The 19,834-nt window shown below is 38.9% G+C and overlaps 1 protein-coding gene across 2 annotated transcripts in view; it reads left to right on the plus strand.

Moving 5' to 3' along the window:
- Window positions 1–19,834, plus strand: part of marchf5 (membrane-associated ring finger (C3HC4) 5) — a 37,240-nt gene that overhangs the window by 12,420 nt on the left and 4,986 nt on the right. For both annotated transcript variants that reach the window (XM_066678664.1, XM_066678663.1), the window contains exon 2: window positions 9,723–9,925. In XM_066678664.1, the coding sequence (XP_066534761.1) occupies window positions 9,723–9,925 (203 nt within the window). The remainder of the gene's footprint in view (window positions 1–9,722; window positions 9,926–19,834) is intronic.

Raw genomic sequence — 19,834 nt, forward strand, 5'->3', positions numbered from 1 at the left:
TTTTTCACATCTCACCACAATGGATATATATCTGTGAAAAACCAATAGTCAGCATAGAGTATGGTGTTAAAGATATAACAGTTTTCTTTGTAGATGCAAAATAAATACGTTCAACACACACCTTCAGATTCAGGACAGATTTCCTATCTCAATTATTATATCTTGATTCATTATTATATTATTTTATTTACTGTTCATTACCATTTATTATTATTAATAATAATGTTTAAAAAATTTTTTTTTTATTAGGGTTGCCACAGCTAATTGAAAAATTGATAATCTATTATAAAAATAGTTTGCAACAAATTTCATCTTTAATTTGTTGGTCTATTGTTATTCTACTAATAACAAATAACAAGATTATATTCTATCCAGTTATCATCCGCATTGGAACTCCTATTCGTGTGTAGCTGTTTTGTCTTGGAAATCCAAAAGTGCAATATATAAACAGACAGCATGTGGGTAGTAATAATTTTACTTTACATTTCAGTGGCCAAGATGGGCACTGCCCCTTCTAAATATTAAAATCGACTAAATATGTATTTTTTACAATGACTTATCTTCAAGCAGTGAGGGAAACAGCAGAGTAGTGCCAAAAGTCAACAATCTGTTTGTACTCCTAATGCTTCTTTCTCAAATTTCAAACGAGCTGCTGCTTTAAAAGCTGAGGGCTAACACTAAACAATAAAGATGGCCACAGTTGGTGAGTTTACATAATATTATACAATGTGTTTCAGCGCTTGTATTAATCACAAAAGATGATCAAATAGAGGAAAGGACCTTGGTTTGGTTTACGTGTTTCAAAGAACCCAAGAAGAAAGAGGCTCCAGGGACAAAATGGGTTCACACTGCATAAAGAAACTGGATCTGAGTGAACCTTAGACTTGTGTATTTCTCTCTCTTATGCCCTCTAGGTAAATGTGATCTGATTTCTCTCGTATAATGTTGATGTGCTTGTCTCCCAAATTAACATTATGGGGAGTTGACTCGAATTTGACTCGAGATGTGTATAGCTAGATCCTACCTATGTACTAGGTATCTTAACATTATCTGAGAACCTCTTCTTTACATCAGGCAATGCAGTTTTTAAAAAGAGAACCAGCCTTCGCCTAGAACATGTGACGATAACCCGCATCATCCTGCAGTTCTCCCTTCATAATTGTCAAAATATTTGTAAATATTTGAAATACTGCAACAATTTTTTTAAAGTATTGTCTTTTTATATATAATAAACCAACACATCAGTTAATTAAAAAAATGATTAATTGATTGATTAATCGATTATAAAAAGAATCTCTTGTTTCAACCCTAATTTGAATCATATTAGCTATGGCAGATATTTTCCAAAAACATTGACCCTGGAAAAATGCTCAGTTTTGGCCAGAATTTCAAACCAATATTCAGTTATTTATTCTATTATTTGTTTTCTGTTTCCATATTGGTGCAACCCTGATTTATTTTTTATAATTTTATAAATATTTTGCTTTAAATAGAGAAGGGCATTGTTTAATTTCCTTTTCATTTCTCCTATTAACAGCTTTATTATAATTATGTTGTGACAGATATAATTTTTATAGAACTATATTAAAGAAGTTTTTGATTTGTGGGCAGCTGTGGCCTAATTGTGAGAAAAGAGGACTTAGGACTGATAGGTTGCTTGTTCGATTCCTATTACCAGCAGGAAAATTGGTGTGAAGGAACTTCACTGTCCTCCTCCTTCAATCCACAACTGAGGTGCCCTTTAGCAAAACACCAAACCCACAACTGCTCCCTGGGTGCTGGGGATGGCTGCTCACCGCTCTGTGTGTGTGTGTTCACTACCACAGATGGGTTAAATGCAGAAGATGCATTTTGTTTTGTTTTGTTTCTGATCTGAAATTGGTAAAAGCTGTGATACTGAGCTCATAGATGTGTAAAAGGTTATTTGTTGATCCTGTTGACTTCTGATCTTGGTTTATATATTTCAGACTGTAATTTAAGGTGAAAATAACCTGAAATATAGTTGCTCATCCATGATTTACTGGTGAACATCACAAGAAATGTTTCCAAAGTCATTTAAGTTACAATTACTGACACAGTTATTGAACAGTGAAGCTCTGGATTAAGTCTTTAATATAAGAGAAATGTGCCAAAGTATTGACTTATTGAATTATGCTCATTTTCAATTATATCTTGTTTTTTGAGGTGGATAACAATATGCTCAGTAATGCCCATACACAGATCAGCTTTTCTGTGGCTTTTGTGTTGTTCATATCGATATCGGAATATTGTATTGCCTGAAATTAAGAAATCTATCATGATATAAATATTGGCCATGTCACCCAGCCTTAGATGTAGTGTTGTCCTGGGGCCATCTGTAGTGTAGCAAGTTATAAGAGATCATCTTTACCACAACACACACTTTAACAGACTTATCCTGCACTTTGAGACATATTAGGACATGACTCTTCTGCTGTCAATGCAGTTCCTCAGATACAGTCATTGACTTGATTTACATGGTTAATATATTACGTTGTCATCATTTAGCAGTAAAATAATGTGTGCATTCTGTTTTGGTGTACATCCTACCCCAGCAACATCCTATACTCCATATACGTCTTACCTGTTATTTGTGCATTATCTGTCGGAGGGCAAATAGGAAACACCAGGCCCGGGCTTGGGTTTCTCAGGGAGGATTATGTTTCTTTGATGTTGGAGGCTGTCATGAGGGAGGCAGGGTTACGGGAACAGGAGTAAGGGAGGCTCGGAGAACATTGAGAAGCTTTCCTTTGTTCCTCACTCAGCTCTGCTCCCGTGGAGACGTCTGTCCACTTTCCCCTGTTGGTTCTACAGCTCATTTTCAGCTGATCTATTTCCATTTGGGCCTTTTGTTCAGATATGGAGAGGTATCTTATCAATATTTCAGGTTCGCAGTCATATAGGCAGTAGTCAAATATTTACACCCATCATGTATACTGCCAGTGGGTTTAAACATCTATCTATATTGACTTGATTAGAGCAAACCTTGTAAAGGAACTTTAGGACATAATGTTAAAACATTACTCTGGAAGTATATTGGAAAATGCGCTTTGACTCTGACTCACCATAAGTTCTGAAAGAATCTAAAGGGTTCCCAACCTTTTTATGGCTGTGGATTGTAAGACACCCTGGAGTTGGTGTTAGATTTTACTGTTGTCATGGGAAAAAATTTATTTCAATACCATATCTGGAGGGCATGGTTATAAAACTTGAGAACCATTCATGAAGCTGTCATAAAGCTTTCTTGTTCTTGGTGCAAAATAATCATTTTCATTGCAGATTTAGGCAGTTTGCTTGTGAAACATTGGACATGCATGTGCATTTTTGGCATATTTCACAGAAATAAACCACTTAACAAATCAGAAAAGGCTATGGATTTATATTATGGAAATTATTACAGTTGCTCTTTGACAGAATCAACAGATTTAGGATATGTGGCATGGAAACATGGCATTTTTGTGAGTACAATACTTTGTGAGCACATGGCTTTATCACGTAAATCAGACTGAACACATTTTGGCAGAAGAGCAGTTTTACCCCATGTATAGAGCTCTCTCATTTTAAAAACATGGTCTTGACCTCTTATTTTTTTGTGCAACTGGGTTTTTGTAACAGTATTTAAATAAGAGGATGAAAAATCATTTTCAGGGGCTCTGTTCTTTCTTTATTTCCTAAAGATGGAGGCAAAACATAGTAAACTGAAATTAATAATAATGCCAAATTACACCCATCAAAAAATAATTTTTAACTCCACAAGGAAGCAACCAAATGGAATGAAACTTTGTGGGTTAGTTTGACATTAAGACATGTGAATGATTCAAGTTTCCCACTCTGCTCTGCATGTGATGCAAGCAATTGCTGCACCTGACTGACTATACGAGGTCATTCTTTTGCACATGCTTAAGATTCTATCCAAGGGCCTAGATTTGCTCGACATAGGTGTGGACCCATGAAACTTGACTTTGTGACTTGCACTTTTCTTTTTGAAAAATAGCTCCACCTTCTTCTTTTGTTGCCGTCGTCACTCACTTTTGACACCCATGTATCTATCACCCACGTTGCACCTGAGTCTTGCATGTGACTGGAAAGTTTTCCTTCCAGTTTTGGCACTTCTAACAACCAAACGTAGCTACAGACTCTCACGTGATGGCAGGGAAAGGCACAGACAGTCACATTGGCCATGTGTGTTACAGGGAGGTAGGACTTGAGTAGAGAACGTGATTTAACCCTTTCTTCACCTCTAGGTTAATGAGACGTTGGCCGATGGGTGTTGATGTTTTTTTTTTGAGGGGATCACATTATTGGTTGGGACAATTCAATAATTCAACACTGGATATTGGTGGGGACACGTCACTTCTATCCATGCTAATTCTACACCCTTGATTCTGTCTATTACCTTGGCGAAAAGTTCATGAAGGGCTTGGTAGACCTACTTGAACCATAGAGCGGAAGAACCGACAGATTGTCCGACATGTGCGGAGTGACCCAACAGCCCGGATTGCGGAAACTGAGCAAGAAGTGATGCCCTCAATGATTCCTGTTATTTACAGCATCATTGGCAGAAGGCTGCATGATGCAGGGATACATGCTTGAAGGCTGTTACCACAAAAGCCCTTAGCTTCACGTTGACATCACTGAAGACTACAATGGTGTGCCACACTGTCATGGAGTTGATCAAAATGGCAGCAGGTCATTTTCAGTGATGAGTCCTGCTTTTGTCTTGGTGGAGATGACCAACAAATCAGTGTCAGTGCCAAGATGAACAGTTTGTTACATGTCCAGAAGGACTTATGTCATGGTGTGCGGTGCAATACAGTTTGGTCTTCCTTACAGGCCTGAGATGGACCCAAAATGGCAGGACACCATTAGGAACCTCTACAATTCCATGCATTAGAAAACATGGCAGCCTGACGCTGTACTGAGAGACATTACTTCTGTATATTTAGCTCAGTAAATATTGGCCTTATCAGTCTAAATTGTTTAATAATTTCTTGTTCCTGGTAACCTTTCTTCCTGCAATCCAACACTTTCTTCTGGGTGCACCTTTTTTTGACAATGAGTGTACTTTGAATGTTTTAATTCCAGTAACGAAGTCTTTTGACAATATGCTAATAAAAATATTATTAATAGATATTTATGTTAATAGATATTAATATTATTTATTATTAATATTATTATAGAGCAAAGTCATTTAGGTACTCTGCTACTCCTTTATGCAGAAGCTGGCATTAGCCCAGAAAACAAAGAAAGGCGCAGTACCATACAACTCCACTCCTGGTACCGGTATGTGACCCAGTTGTTGGAATCCGTTGGTCTAGACCATAAAAATAGTAGCATTAGATGACAACACACATCGTATTTTGTCTCAAGTGGTCACCTCATGGCCTTTTAGTCCAGTATGCACTGGAGGTTAATGGTTACGGTGTGATAAGAGGAAGAAACGGCTCTCTTAAGTCATTTGAGCAGCTTGGTCATGTTTTATTCAGGACCACAGGATGGAAAGAATCACCTGAGAGAGTGGCAGAGTCAGGTGGGGAGCAGCAACTGTCCTCCTGTTCCCCCACCAGAGCAGCACACTGGGATGGACAGTGCTGACAGAAGACCAGAGATTTGTCCTGCATTATTTATGATGTGCCTGAGCTTTTAATTATAAATGTAGTATTATGCGATTGGGCTGAGCCATATCAGACTCTTTTCCAGAATCCTTTAGCGAGCTGATAAATCTGCAGCCATGTATAGGTGGAGACCGCAAGGAGGAAGGAGGTTCCACTTTGAGGAATTCCAGTATAGCTGTATTATTTCCAGTATTGTATAGGCGTTGGATACTCTAAACAGCGTTTCTAAACAGGTTTTCAAATGTTAATTCTTAGTGCAACTAATCAAAGTCTTGTCATATTTATTAGGGATGGATATTCATATTTTTCATACAGGTTTCAAATATTAACTTGGTTATACAGTATTACCGTGGGGAGGTGCTGGGTGTGGGGGGTGTACTGTCTGGCTGCACTGTGATTTACATCTGTAAACACAATGTCAAGTGAAGGGTTTTCTGAGTGTTTACGCAGTGCATTGTAGCTTGGAATAGACCAAAAGTGCAGACTGATGTTTTTTACGCTAAAAAAATTCCAGAGAGAGCAATATTCAATTTTCCAGTGAGACTCAAAACACACACATTTAGAGGATAAAGCTTATACCTGTGAGCGTAGATGAGTGAAGGTCCCTCTATGTATTTTTTCTGTTTCCTCTCTCTTTTAACAGCTTCTTTCCCCTCTCTCTGGGCTTTTGTTTCACTCCTCCACTCGTTTTCAGACTGAGACATAAGCAGTTGGTGAATTCCCACAGTGCCCCCTCCCTGTTGCTCTTATATATGGACGTAAATGAAATTTTTGGCCGTGTACTTAGTCACCGAACAGGAATTTGCAATATCCCCCAATCATCTATCCTCAAATGGTATTTGATATTTTAGCCTATTGTTAAATGATAAGCATTTCTTTTTTTATGAAATACATTATTTAAACCTAAATAAGCTCCCTGTTCTGAATATAACCAGGAATTCAGAAGCGTATTCTACAAATCGGGTGCTAAAGCTTCCAAATGCTAAATCAGGAAACAAATACAAATATAATAGGTGTTTCTCTAGGGTCACTTCGTTTAAATTATGTGAATTGATATGCACAGAAATTCTAATAGTCTATTTTGCTGGTTATCATGATGAATCATTCACTTGGATGGAGCATTCTTCTCCCACACTCCACTAATTACTGTTTAGGTTGAGACTGTGTACAGAATGGAGATTAATCATTGTTTCAGTCAGCTAGTGAAATGCCAAATGCTCAAGGTTCAGTGTAATTAAGGAAATAGGAATGTAAATGTCAGGCTGACAGAATGAAAATAAACAGCTGTGAAAAATAAGGCCGCTGGCACAAAACAGGGCAATGATGGATTGAAATGGTGTCTTTTTCTGTTTAGTATTATGGTCACAACAGTTTTTTTTCCTTGTGTGCTCATAGCATACATACAGAGAAAACCCTGGAAATCTGATTAAGCTTTTGTCATACAAGCCATGTTAAAAATTATGTAATCACCACATGTAGATTTTAATTCAGCAGTTTTACTTTCAAATAATCAAACAAAAGTAAAAAAAAATAACACATTATCAAGAATTTTCTGGCTTACCTAATACAAATAAAAGTAATTTTTTTACCCCATACTGGGTGCTGGAAAAAAATGACAATCTGGAAAGGTTTTTTTGGGGTCATCTGGTTTATTTCTACAGCTCCATCAGTCACAAGCTTTTATTCATGTCATCTTAGTTTGCAGTGCTGCTTCCCGGACACCACGGCTAGGGCTGCCCACCTGCTCCAGGCATTTGTGCTCACTGTCCCCTAGTGTTCACTAGTGTGTGTAAATGTGTGTTTCACTGCACAGGTTGTGTTAAATGCAGGGAGCAAATTCCTCTGTGTGCAAACACAGTGGCCAATAAAGTAATTCTAATTCTAATAAACATGTGTACGCATGAACAACATTTGTTTTGTTTGTTTGTTTTTTAAAGCTGATATTACAGCTGTGATTGAGATGCTTTCTGAACCTTCACATGAACCTTCTTGTAATTTATCATATCCAAGTATATGTTAATAGTTCATGAACAGTGTGCTGATGTTCTGATAAGAACATAATAAGCAAAGGAGAAAGTAGTGCAGGATGCTTCCTGAGCAAAGCATCATGGTAGTTATGGCTTGGCAGAGTTCCATTTGTGTTTTAGAGGATCTTAGCCAGTCAAGCTCCTCCAAACACCCTGTGGACCATGGCGGCACAAACTGCATTTTTATCAATATTCCACTGTTAAAAGTGGAGATGACAGAATGGATCAAATTCTTTCATGCACCACCAGAATAACGTAAATAGATAGATTCAACTGTGGATTTAGAAGTTTGAACGGCTGCCTACGTAGTCAGGGACAGTCCTAATGATTGTGAAGCCGTAATGTTAAGGTTAAAAATGTAACGTGGTGTTTCTTTAATTGGCAAGTTTAGCAAAAGTGCTCCAGCACAGAAGTCACCAAGCTGATAACCTCAAACCTTTCAAGACTGGAAACCTTGCTCTGTAGTCTTTGAAAGGCAAGTGTTGAAGAGAACTGATTGCAATAGAAAACTTCCATGAGCTTCTAAAATATAGTGATAGTAAACTTTCAAAAATAACCCACCTGCTGTTACCCTGTAACTGTGTTCTCTGCTTCCTGCAGTTTCGCTCTCACAATCAATGTGCTTTTTTTTATTCTATTATTTTTTTAAAACATCTGCTTAATGCTATGACCTCTTTTTGTGTGAGACTGAAGAAAGGAAATTGAATGTGTGAGTATGTTTTTGGACCTCACCGAATCCAGTCTGTAGGGCTTTTTTCTTGTCCTAGTCTTTCACCTCATAGATTTTCCCTGTGAGGCTTAGCTAATTACCTTATTTAACTTGTGCTTAGTCACCGACTCAGAAGTCTGTGCTGTTTTCCTGTGCTCCTCTCCTCTAACTCTACTCTTGTTTTTATTTCCCCACTGTTTTGTCTCTACATTTATATCTCACCCCTTGCTCTCTCTCGCTTTCCTTAAAAGCAGGTAGATCTCAGTGACTCCCATTTTCATTGCCCAGCCTCTCCTGAGACTATGCCCTGATCTGACCTCTTTTTTTTCTTCTTCTTTCAGAGTAACTTTGCTTTGCTGCTTAGGCAGAACTGCACTTTCCACTCTCTCCCTCCTCCCATTCTCTGAAACCAGCAGATATTACCTTACACGCTTTTTCAGTGCCGCTGAGCACAGACAATACAACCGCAGGCTTTCATAGCCATCCACTGAGTAAAGAATACAGTTATCAAGATTTATCCAGGTCTGGCAGGCACATAATCTCACTCATTCTCTCTCTCACTGTTTCTCACACTACAGAGGACTCAGTTTAGTGTGAATAACCGTGATTATCTGAAAACAGGTTTCATTCACGTTGCCAGTGGAATTCCAACTCTAATTCTGTATTGAATTGGTGTTTAAATGCATCAGCTAGAGGGTGATGTTGAGATTAGGCTTAAGTCCCACCAGTTCATCCAGGATATGATGTTCATGCACAAAATAAACATGTACATGAAGGCCACCTTGTGCAAGCTTTACCAGACTGTGCACATTGCACAGTGTAATGATTGAATCTTCCTCTATTGAACAGGAAGAGCCGGATACGTCATCAGAACACACACAAAGAGAAGTGTCTAATTCCCAGACTACTAGCCATGCTCTTAAAATAGCTCTGCACCAGTTTGCAGTGATAGGAGGACTTTAGGTAAATTTAGGGCATCATGCACTTTTATTAGTGTTCAACAATTAAATATTATCACCCAACTCTGATATAAAACTTAATTCAGCGTCTTATTCCACAGCTATATATTTCAAACCTTCTAGTTCCACCGTCAGGTGGAATTGGGAATTACCTAGCTACCTACTAAGACATCAGTACTAATAGTAGTGTTTTATGCTTGTTATGAAGAAACTACATTAAACAAATTTAAAACATCATAATTTTTTAAATGAGAAAAACTAGATTTGAATCAAAATCTGTGTAATCAGTGCCTGAGCTATAACTGCTGTACTATGAAAATATTTTAACTTAAAGTTGTATTTATTCTTTTTTTTAATGTCACCTCACCTTCCTTTCTGTCCTTTGGCTTTGCAGGAGTTGTTGGGTGTGTTTTGCCACAGATGAGGACGACCGCACAGCAGAGTGGGTTCGGCCATGCAGGTGCCGTGGCTCCACAAAGTGGGTGCACCAGGCCTGCCTGCAACGCTGGGTAGACGAAAAGCAGCGGGGCAACAGTACGGCTCGTGTGGCCTGTCCTCAGTGCAATGCAGAGTACCTCATTGTCTTCCCCAAGCTTGGTATGTTGAACATTGGGGCAGACTTTTACACAGCAAACAGAAAAAAGAACAGAATCCAAAGAGCAGTGTATTTAATGAATAGATTTCTTACACAAATACATCTGTTGTCAGTCCAGAAGGTAAAACAAAAAATAACGTACGATAGTACACTGAATAATTGCAGACACTTCTGGATTAGTGTTTGGTTTTCTAACATGTAGGAAATCCTTGTCCTTATTTTTAAAATAATCTTAAGATGTGATACCATACTGTACCAGGCGTCGTCATCATAATGTGTTTGCTGTTGCCAGGTAAAACCTAGGCTTTTGTGTAAAGTACTGTGTTGCCCTCAAATAATTTGACATTATCCAGGAATTTATCTGGAAAGGAATGGCACACACACAAATTTAAACAGTTTAAAAATGTTCCAAATGAAGAGGAGATATTGGAGCTGGAAATGGCTGTTATTCTTCTGTTTAACTACTTTTTTGCAGTGTTAAACTTTCTTATTCACTCAATAGAAACATGGAATGTCCTTAATCTTTAACCTTTAAAATTTTTTGGCCAAGGTTTTATTAGTAACATCTTGAGAAGTGTCACGTTCAGTAAACTTACAATACTGCTTTGATGGCACTTTTAAAGTCTTTCGGGTACAACTTTACAATCCGACTAGACCTATAAATGTTTGTAATTAGTATTAAGGTTGTAAACTCCTTAAATGTCGTCAATAACCATTTGTAACATAGAGATAAGAAGTACGACAGTGACCACCCTTTTGTCAAATACTGAAAGTGTCAAAGAACTTACTGAAAATATTATTAATAATAAGACAAGACTTGAGTGTGTGAATTAAGTAACATTTAGACATGTTAATGTACACACCACATTATCATCATTTCATTAAATGGTTAAAAGTATTAACAAATGTGTAATGAAGCCAATAGGCTTCATACTGACTTATGGAGAAGACAAAGAAAGATCACTATCTGGCAACAGTTGTAGATGAATGTGGGTTCACGATTTGGCAAAAAACGGGTCACTGTGGCCCTTTCAGTTTATATGCTATAACTGATTACTAATTATTATTGATGTATTAAGAACATAGTTAATAACTAATAATGAACAGGTTTTAAAACAGTGACATGTTTTTTTAACAGTTGAAAAGAATGACGAACAGTTGAACTTGGAATGATATGGAGAGGAAAAAGGAAGCTTCCTAGAAATGTGTTTTTAAAGTCATTTCTTGTTGTTGGTAGAGCCTTGCTGACAGAGACTCAAAAGGGTCTCTGCTACATATCAGACGAGCAGTAAACCTGTCAGCACTTTCATAAGCCTACCCTGTATACAACCTCTCTCTGGGTTGGCTTTATCAGCTAATAGTTTTAAAAGAAAAACAGGAAGAATACTTTAGATAAGCTACCATTATCGGTTGGTTTTGTTGTGTGTTTTGGAGTAGCTGGTAAGTTGCTGTCAAAGTAATCCATGGGCAACAAAGGCAGGTGCTATTTTGTGCTCGGTTTGCTTCTGCTGGTGGTGGTAAACAGGGCACTGGGGTATTTATAGAGACTTGCTGTGCTGCCAGTCTTAGTGTTCTATATCTGCCACACTGGACTCCTCAGCATACTAGAGACAGTGCCCCTTCTGTCACTGCGTTTTATCCTCTCTCTTTTAATCGTGACTTGCTTGCTGACTTTTTAGATTTGGGTTCCTGTTTTGTGAAACAATGAAATGTTTTATGTTAAACGTAAGATTACTGGACTGTGGAAAGTCTGTACTTGGGTCATTGAACTGCCACGCACTTTTTGTGAACCTGTTGGATACAGGACTGACCAACTGTGAAGGCATGAACCATGATGACAAGCTCCAAATCCTTACTGCCAGACCATTTGGCAAGCACAAGGGCTACGTTGGCCCTTAGAAATCTTTGCAATTTCTATGTCATAGACATTTATAATGATACAAGTAGAGTGATGAGTGTGTAGACTGTATAGACGTAGACAATACATGGGGTTGATTCTTAGATTAGGACGTTGTTCCTCATGAAACTTGCCTTAATGTTTACTGCAAGTATCAGATTTGGACTTTGGGAGTAATGAAAGATGACCTGGTCCAGTGAGTGCTGTGTTCATTTTTCATGTGGACAATGTGTGTGACGTTTATCTGTGAAGGGGGGTTTGGGGGGGTTCTCTACATTCAAACACACTCCAGGTGCTACAACAGGTTTTTTGAGAGATTCCATAGAAGGACTATTTTTGCTGATATGCTTTAATTGGTAAAGAACCTTAAGAGGGATGGGGTTTAAAACCTTTAAAAGTTTCTTCACGTATATTTCTTAAATAAAAATGTTTTTATGGAACCAAAAGTGGTTGTTCTATGGCATTGCTCAAAGAACCTTTTGTAGCACCTGTATTTTCAAGAGTGTAGATGTCTGTTTGGTTGGTTTATGTGCCATCTAGAGCATACAAGCAGTTGTTCTCACTCTTGGTATACAGTGGATTGGTTTTGTGGACATATTAAGCCTAAACTTCGACTAACTTGCAACATTTATTGATGATTTTTTATTTTTTTTTGGTGCTTTTCCAATCAATGGTACACTCTTAAATATGATGCTTTTTCAAGGTTCTTTAGTTAAGATAGTGGTTCTATATAGAATCCTTAACCCTTTTCTATAAGGTGCTAAATAGTAAAGAACTGTACAAAGAACCCTTTAATTATGCAGAGTTATATTTTGACGTGTTCAGGGATTTATATAAACCCATTTTCTTTGCTAAAGAACCATCATGTGTAAGTGTGTACCTGCTCGACTCTACTTTTTGGTCCATGGTACCTGGTTGGTTTCCCATTAGCATAGCTCCACTCCACTGAAATGTGGCCTGAGACACTGCAAAACACCTTCTCTAACCGGAACCTCTGGCTTTGGAAACCACAACAACGGTAACGGTGATGTTTACTTGTTGTGTGTTCACGTGTTGGTTTTGTGTTTTGCGACTTAACACAGCTCCATTCAGACCCACGAGTGTAGTATTCCCGTTCCTTTCTGCACCATCCAGCTCACGCTGTAGTCTCTCATCGGCCACCAACTTAAGGAATGTTTTCACCTCTTCAAATGACCACAGCGTAATTTTACAAGCTAGAGTTGGATAGAAATCTGTAGCGTGTAGGATTTACAAATTTTTGTTGAATGTCTGCATTGCCTCATGTAGAATGACTGCTCTCTCTGGCTAGTCAGCACTCTGCAAGGTTTACACATCACGGTTTAGTACCTATTCACCTAGCTGCGAACCGTGATAATATAGAGTTCAGGTACATTTGTTGAGTAATGCAATGGAATAGTGCCATTTATTGTAACATTAGACTTTATCTGAGCTTAGGAAACTGGCCTTATGTTGGCCAGACTGGGACTAAGGCTAGCCTCGGAGTGGAAAACCTAATGTATAGAATATTAATCAATGCGATTTCTATTATTATATTTTTTATTTGAGAAATGTTTATCCAATTATTTGTAACAGCCCCAGTTGAGTTAAACGTGTTTGTTTGAGGTTCAAGCTTTTTTCTAAATCTGAATTTTAACGTTTAATCTTTTAATTCCAGTTCTTATTTCTGAAGTCATCTGCTGGTGTTTGTGAGGAACATCCTCTAACATGACATATGTTAATTCCCCATATTCCTGCAAAGCCATGCTGGGGATTTTATTCTGCAGTGAGCCTTCTGAATATTGTCCCTGATTCTAATAATCCCTGTACTAAACTGGTCTGCTTGGGGGAGTATTCTCTCTCTTGTCCCCTTGTGATCTAGAGACACACTTTCAAGTTTTCTGTTAAATTGCTTAGACTATGTCAAGTTGTATTAGCTTAGCAGCTTGCATTTCCTCACAATTTCATTCTCCTTCTTTATCATCAGCTTGTCTTTGTCAGCGTCTGCCTGTCTCACACTGGTTTATTCATGGACAATGGATGAATAGAGATGAACTTTGCATCTATGACTAGGCCAGCTGTAAAATTGCACTGCATGTGTTCTCCATTCACTTTCATGGAAAAAAAAATGTGAAGGTGGTGGAAGGGAGAGAGGGACAGAATGAGTACAAGGGAAGGCCACCTTTGTCTCTTTTTCTGAGAACTGAACTCTCCCAATCTGTTAAACTATTTCTTATCAAACAAAGTCTCGCTGAGTTACCTGAAAATGAATATCTGGTTTATGACTTGATTTATTTGATGAAATAAGGAGCAGGTTGCTAGAAAATGGCCAGAGGAAAGGGCCAGTTTGACATTAGCTCAATGTGACACAATATTGTTGGTGTACAAACCTGCCTTTTTAAAGGTAGGCATCGCAGCAAACGTACACTTCATTTTGGAAGGGAACGCTTAAGCTGATATAGGTGAGGCAGGGCTGTAGTGCATATATTTCTGCCCTATGTATATTGTATTCAGAATCTTAAATGATCATTTCTTCATGGTAATGCAAACAGATGTAGACCTAGCCTCTGCAAATTTCCGTAATCATCTGTACAGCCACCTGCAGATATAGAATATCTGTGGTGATGCTGACATTCAGTATATTTCATTTTTTTCTGTTTGCACACATTCCCCAATTGATCTAAAATGTATTAAGATTTGTGCTTTTTTTCCTCCCAGTTTTATGATTTTAGTCTGAATACAGTTAGGCAGTTTGCCTGTAATGCGTTATGTATAAAGACAGACTAATGAACATTTGTCCACTGAGAGAAGGATGCTGGGGAGTTCTATCTTCCACCTCCTGCTTACTCACAAAAAATAGCTCCACAGAGCCCTCAGGGTTTGTCTGGAAAATCATTTGTGTTTGTGTCAGTTAAGGTCAGTCAGGCCACTGCAGGGGAACGCTCATCTAGTTCATTGCTAGCCTGGATCTGATGAATCACCTAAAACTTTGATCTAAAAATAATCCAGCAGTTGGACAGCACCCATGCAATCAGCAGACAGAGCTGACCTTACCCATCAGCCCACAGAGTGCGTGCATGAGGGGTGAGGGGCGGCAGGCCCTAACACCGTCAGCATTTATTAATGTTCAGCTCTTAGGATTCCCAGTGCATTTATACTGACTGATTGTGGTAAATGACTGCAGGTACACTGCATGCAACAGTCACAATGTCTGTAAGACCAGTTGAGTTAATAAATGCTGTATGTTTCTACCTAGTATTTAGGGGGTTTTACACTTACGACAAAACAAGACGTCACACTCTGGACAGATTTACAAACTAATGGTACAGTGCTCTGTTCCACCTTAAGTGGCACTATAATTATATTTGCATACTTTCCACTCGCCACCTTAAATTCTGAAGAAGTTCTGAGATTCCTTCTAACCTAAACAGGGCTTGATACCATTCTGCCACCAACATTAGCATCAAGTTCCACCTTAAATGATTTAACATTGTATTCAAACACATTCTCCTTTTGTGCTCTAGAAACTATATCAAATAAAAACACCTCTTAAAAAGGGACCTCAGTTTGGTCTCTGCAGCGAATATTTCCACAAAAACGACAAGATAGTTGTTTATAAATTTAGAGTTGTTGATTACCTGATGTGGGTTCGATTCCCGCTCCGGGTAACTGTCTGTAGGTGTGAGTGTGTGTGCTGCCCTGTGAAGGATTGGCGCCCCCTCCAGATTGTATTCCCGCCTTGCGCCCAATGATTCCAGGTAGGCTCTGGACCCACCGCGACCCTGAACTGGATAAGTGCTTACAGATAATGAATGAATGAATTATTACCTCCTTGTTATTTTAGTTTAAACTTTACCATCAAGTGACACCTAATACAACCTTAGTTTTATATTGTAGAACATAAACCAAAATTGCTTGTGGCAGTACAAGAGACAATTTCCTAAACCTGCGCCCAGTTGAATTTGGTGAATCTAGGTTGAGGTTGCATTCATCATGCATGGATAAATATATTGGGACATAGTGCAGTGATTGCATTTCATACTCATGGGGATTCTGCACTGAGAAGAGTTAATTTGGAGTATTCAGCAGCGAGCATGCATAACAATTCAGACATTTCTGACAGAGGGGGCACTGTAAAACCACTGATGTAACATTTGCGTATTACTGACACTACATTTATGTTACTGATTCATCACGCTTGGCTCAGGCATGGGATCTTTATGCTCCAGCAATTGTTTAGCTTTCCACAGCCACACGATAACCATGCACCCTACCAAGTCCCCTTCCCTGGAGCCTGCCAATAAGAACAGCGGTCAGGGCATACAAGAATGAACACCTGGAAAATGACCTTTTCTTCACAGGGGAGTAGATAACTGCGGTGCACCAGGTGTTTTCCCTTCTTTTCTTTTTTTTCCTTCCTTCTTATAAGTAGGGAAGAATATGACACTGAAAAAAGTGTCCGATTCATGTCTTTTAACCATGTTTTGGATTAGTTTTTATGTAATACTGAAGAGAAGATGGCAGTCAGGTTGTTATTTGAAGCGTGCCATGTTGGCACTGACCACCACCGGGCACAGCAAGACCTTGTCCATGCCCCCCCGCCCCCCCACCCCCCCGGCTTCACTTCACTGCAGGGCTCCGGGAAATTCTTTTCCCATCATGACTGCGAGTAGGGTTGCACTGGATTTGCACCCGTTTTTGTCATTATCTTAATTATGGGATCTGTTGCCGGTAGAGGAAGTGAACGTCTCAGCTTTTTTTTCTTTTGCCAATAGCTATTAAGGATGACCTCCTCCTCCCACACCGCTTCAGTGCTGCCAGTCTGTAGTGCTTAGGCAGGGAGAAAGCGGAAGAGATTGCGACACGGTCATCAGGGCGTCAGATGGATGGATGTTCCAGCCAGGAATCGATAGGCTTGGCACACACGGGTAGAGTTTAAAGCCTGGCCTCGCAAAGTGACTCCACGGAGGATGGCAAAATGCATGGCCCACGAGCCCAGGAGTACTTAGAGAATTAAAATCTGTGGTGTGTGTGTGTTTGTGTGTATATATGTATTATATATAGTGATTTTATGGGGGACACAGGCCTTGTTACTTGTTATAGACACATCCAACCTGTGTGTATATTTCAGTGCTGTGTCCATATTTGTCTTCTGTCCCTATTTGAGTCCTAACCGAAGTTTGTTTACTCACTCTCAAACCTGCGAATGCACACAATGTTGCATTTACAAGGAAACATTTGCTGGGATCTTTTTAGAAGTGTCTCCTTTAGCTGTTGTGACATTTGAATTACATGCTTTCATAATACTCCAGTTATAGTGCCTGCATATAAATATTAAGTGCAGGCTTCACATGACAGTGGTCTGGTTGTTTAACCACTTCTGGTATACACTCATAATTAATCATTTCATTATGATAAGTTCTTATTCTGGCTTGGAGCTGTGGTTGATGCTGGGAATAGCATGCAGGACTATGGATAGTGCTGTTAAAAGTATTTTATAAAAATTCTTTTTATTTTTATTTTTTTAAAGTAGTGATGTAAGTTTTCCTGTGTTGGGGCGAAGTTGTCGTCTTGTGGTTGGAGAAAACAGGAAACGGTGGATAAGAGAATATGAATTAAACTGAGAGGAAGTGCACAACTGCTCATCAGGGTGTTCGTGCTCTATTCTTACTTTGCCAGCCCGGGGTGCCATGGTGACAGTGCCATGCAATCTGCTTTTTAAAGAGAAGGAGGAAAAAAAGGTCTGAGCTTGCTCTATCATCATTCAAACCTGACGTCTTAGGCTCAGCAGTTAAGATTTAAAAACGGACCTTTGGGAATTCGCATTATGTCTCATGTCATCTGATGCGTAGTCCAATTCAGGGTGGTTGTTGTGTCTGTAGGACATGTAAATAACGTGTCTCTGGTCCTATTATCAGCTGCTTCTTCCAGCTCTTCCTGGGGTATCCCCTAGGCTATGTTCATACAGCAGGTAAATGTGGTCTTGTGTGGCTGTGTGAACATTTTTGGGTCACTATCATGTGATATTGAAGTCTGATCCCTAAAACACATGAAACTTCTTAATCCAGGTTTGTGGACCTCAAACTTGTTTTAATAAAACAAACATGAGAAGAACTTATTTCTTATTAGTTTTTAATCAGTTTTAAGTGTACATATGCTTTCTTAAAGGTAAAATAAACACAAAATCCAATAGAAATAAATATAAATAACAGAATAAACTGATACCACTCTCATTTGACTGTCTTTACAGTTACTCCACACCCTTTTTTCCAGCCGATGTTAAGACTCTCGTCTGCTTGGAGAAGTCTAGAGCTCAGTGCAGGCACCTTATTCTTTAGAGGCCTGTTGAAATGTTATTAATAGTATGTGGATGGACCTGAGAGAAGGAAATCAGGTTGCCTGCTGTAAATATTGCATGATATCCTCCTGAGCCCTTCTGGAACATGAGCCAGAAAGGTTCCCAGAGAGTAGGAAGAGGAAGGTGCAAGATATAGGTTACCATCTGTAAGAGCCTTGGCTACGTCTCATTATTCAGAAAATTAAGGACGTGACATTGACAGTCAATGAGCTGCATGTTTTGAAATAATTTGCCAATGGAAACGTGGGAAACAAGCATTGCACACAGCAAAATCATTGTTTTCTGTTTCCTTTTTTAGTACTCTTCCATTAGGAGCGTTTCCGTGTGTGTAGAAGGAAACATGTATTTCCTCATTGCCCAAAGCTTTAAAGCACAATGAATGTCTTAATAATTGAATGACCACACAGGGAGTATGTAAACAAATGTCTCAAGTAGTTCTAAGGTCATTATTGAAGTTCTGCAAAGTACAACATGAGCAATAAAATACTCTTAAAAGCTGCAAAACCTTTTATCTTTCAACTTTTTTTTAAATTTTCACGTCAGGGATTCTCAATCACAGTGCCATTAACAACACGATGTAAGTTTTTGTGATTTATCACCATTTAATTTAATAATTAATGAGCAAGATCATAGTGGTCTGGGTCAGGGACACACAGGAGACTGTTCATTTACATTAATTGAAGTTTCTTTAAACTTTATAAATCTTTATATGAAAAACATTTAAAACTTAAAAAGAAAATCCAGAAGAGGTTTCCTCACTATTTGCTAGCTGTCCAGTTAGTTTGAGGGCCGTAAACTAGTCTGTGTTTACAAAGCCCCAGGGTCAGGGGTAAACTCAGTAAACGAGATTTTTATATTTAATTATTTAAAAAAAAAAGGGCGGAAGTGCTCAGTCAGTCAGGCTAGGCTTCGAGACACGGCTATGAGACACCGATACGTTACAAATCATGAAAAGAGAAGATTTATTACTGTATTCCTGCTCCTTACATGGGAAATATTGACTTATTTTTGCTCTTTCAAATTATTTACCTTGTAACTGCTAACTGCATGAAAGTTAGGGTGACCAGACGTCCTCTTTTACCCGGACATGTCCTCTTTTTTAGACTCAAAAAATGTCCGGGCGGAATTTCACAAACGTCCTTGATTTAGTTTTTCTAGAGCTTACATAGAACTTGGAGAAGCGTTTCGTTCACAAACTAGTCCCGCCCTCCTCTACTCCGATTGGTTCGCTTGAGTGAGAAGGGGCCGTGGTGAAGTATTCTAAAGCCTTCTGATTGGACGGTCTGACTGTAGAGCTACCGTTATTGGTCGATAACCTTCTCTGTAAACATTTAATTGGTCAGTCTGCACGTCAGTAGTTTTTGTTAACGTCATCAAAAGCTCATGTACCTACCCTCATCTCGAGCAGCTGTGCCGAAACGTAAATGTAAGTTAAAAAAGAAACTCCCATGTTTTCCCATGTGTAATAAAGGTGTAAAGGACCTAAAAGCGCACACAGATTCAGCTAAGCATACACCGGCAACGAGGGGCGAGAGCTCATCACCCCCCGAGACGTGTCCTCTTTTTCTCCATCTCAGATCTGGTCACCCTAGAATAACAACTAATACAAACAACAGTCGTTTTTCTCCTCAGACCTTCCATTCTACCTTAAAAGACACG

The sequence above is a fragment of the Hoplias malabaricus genome, chromosome 8 (assembly GCF_029633855.1).
Source record: "Hoplias malabaricus isolate fHopMal1 chromosome 8, fHopMal1.hap1, whole genome shotgun sequence".
Taxonomy (NCBI): domain Eukaryota; kingdom Metazoa; phylum Chordata; class Actinopteri; order Characiformes; family Erythrinidae; genus Hoplias; species Hoplias malabaricus.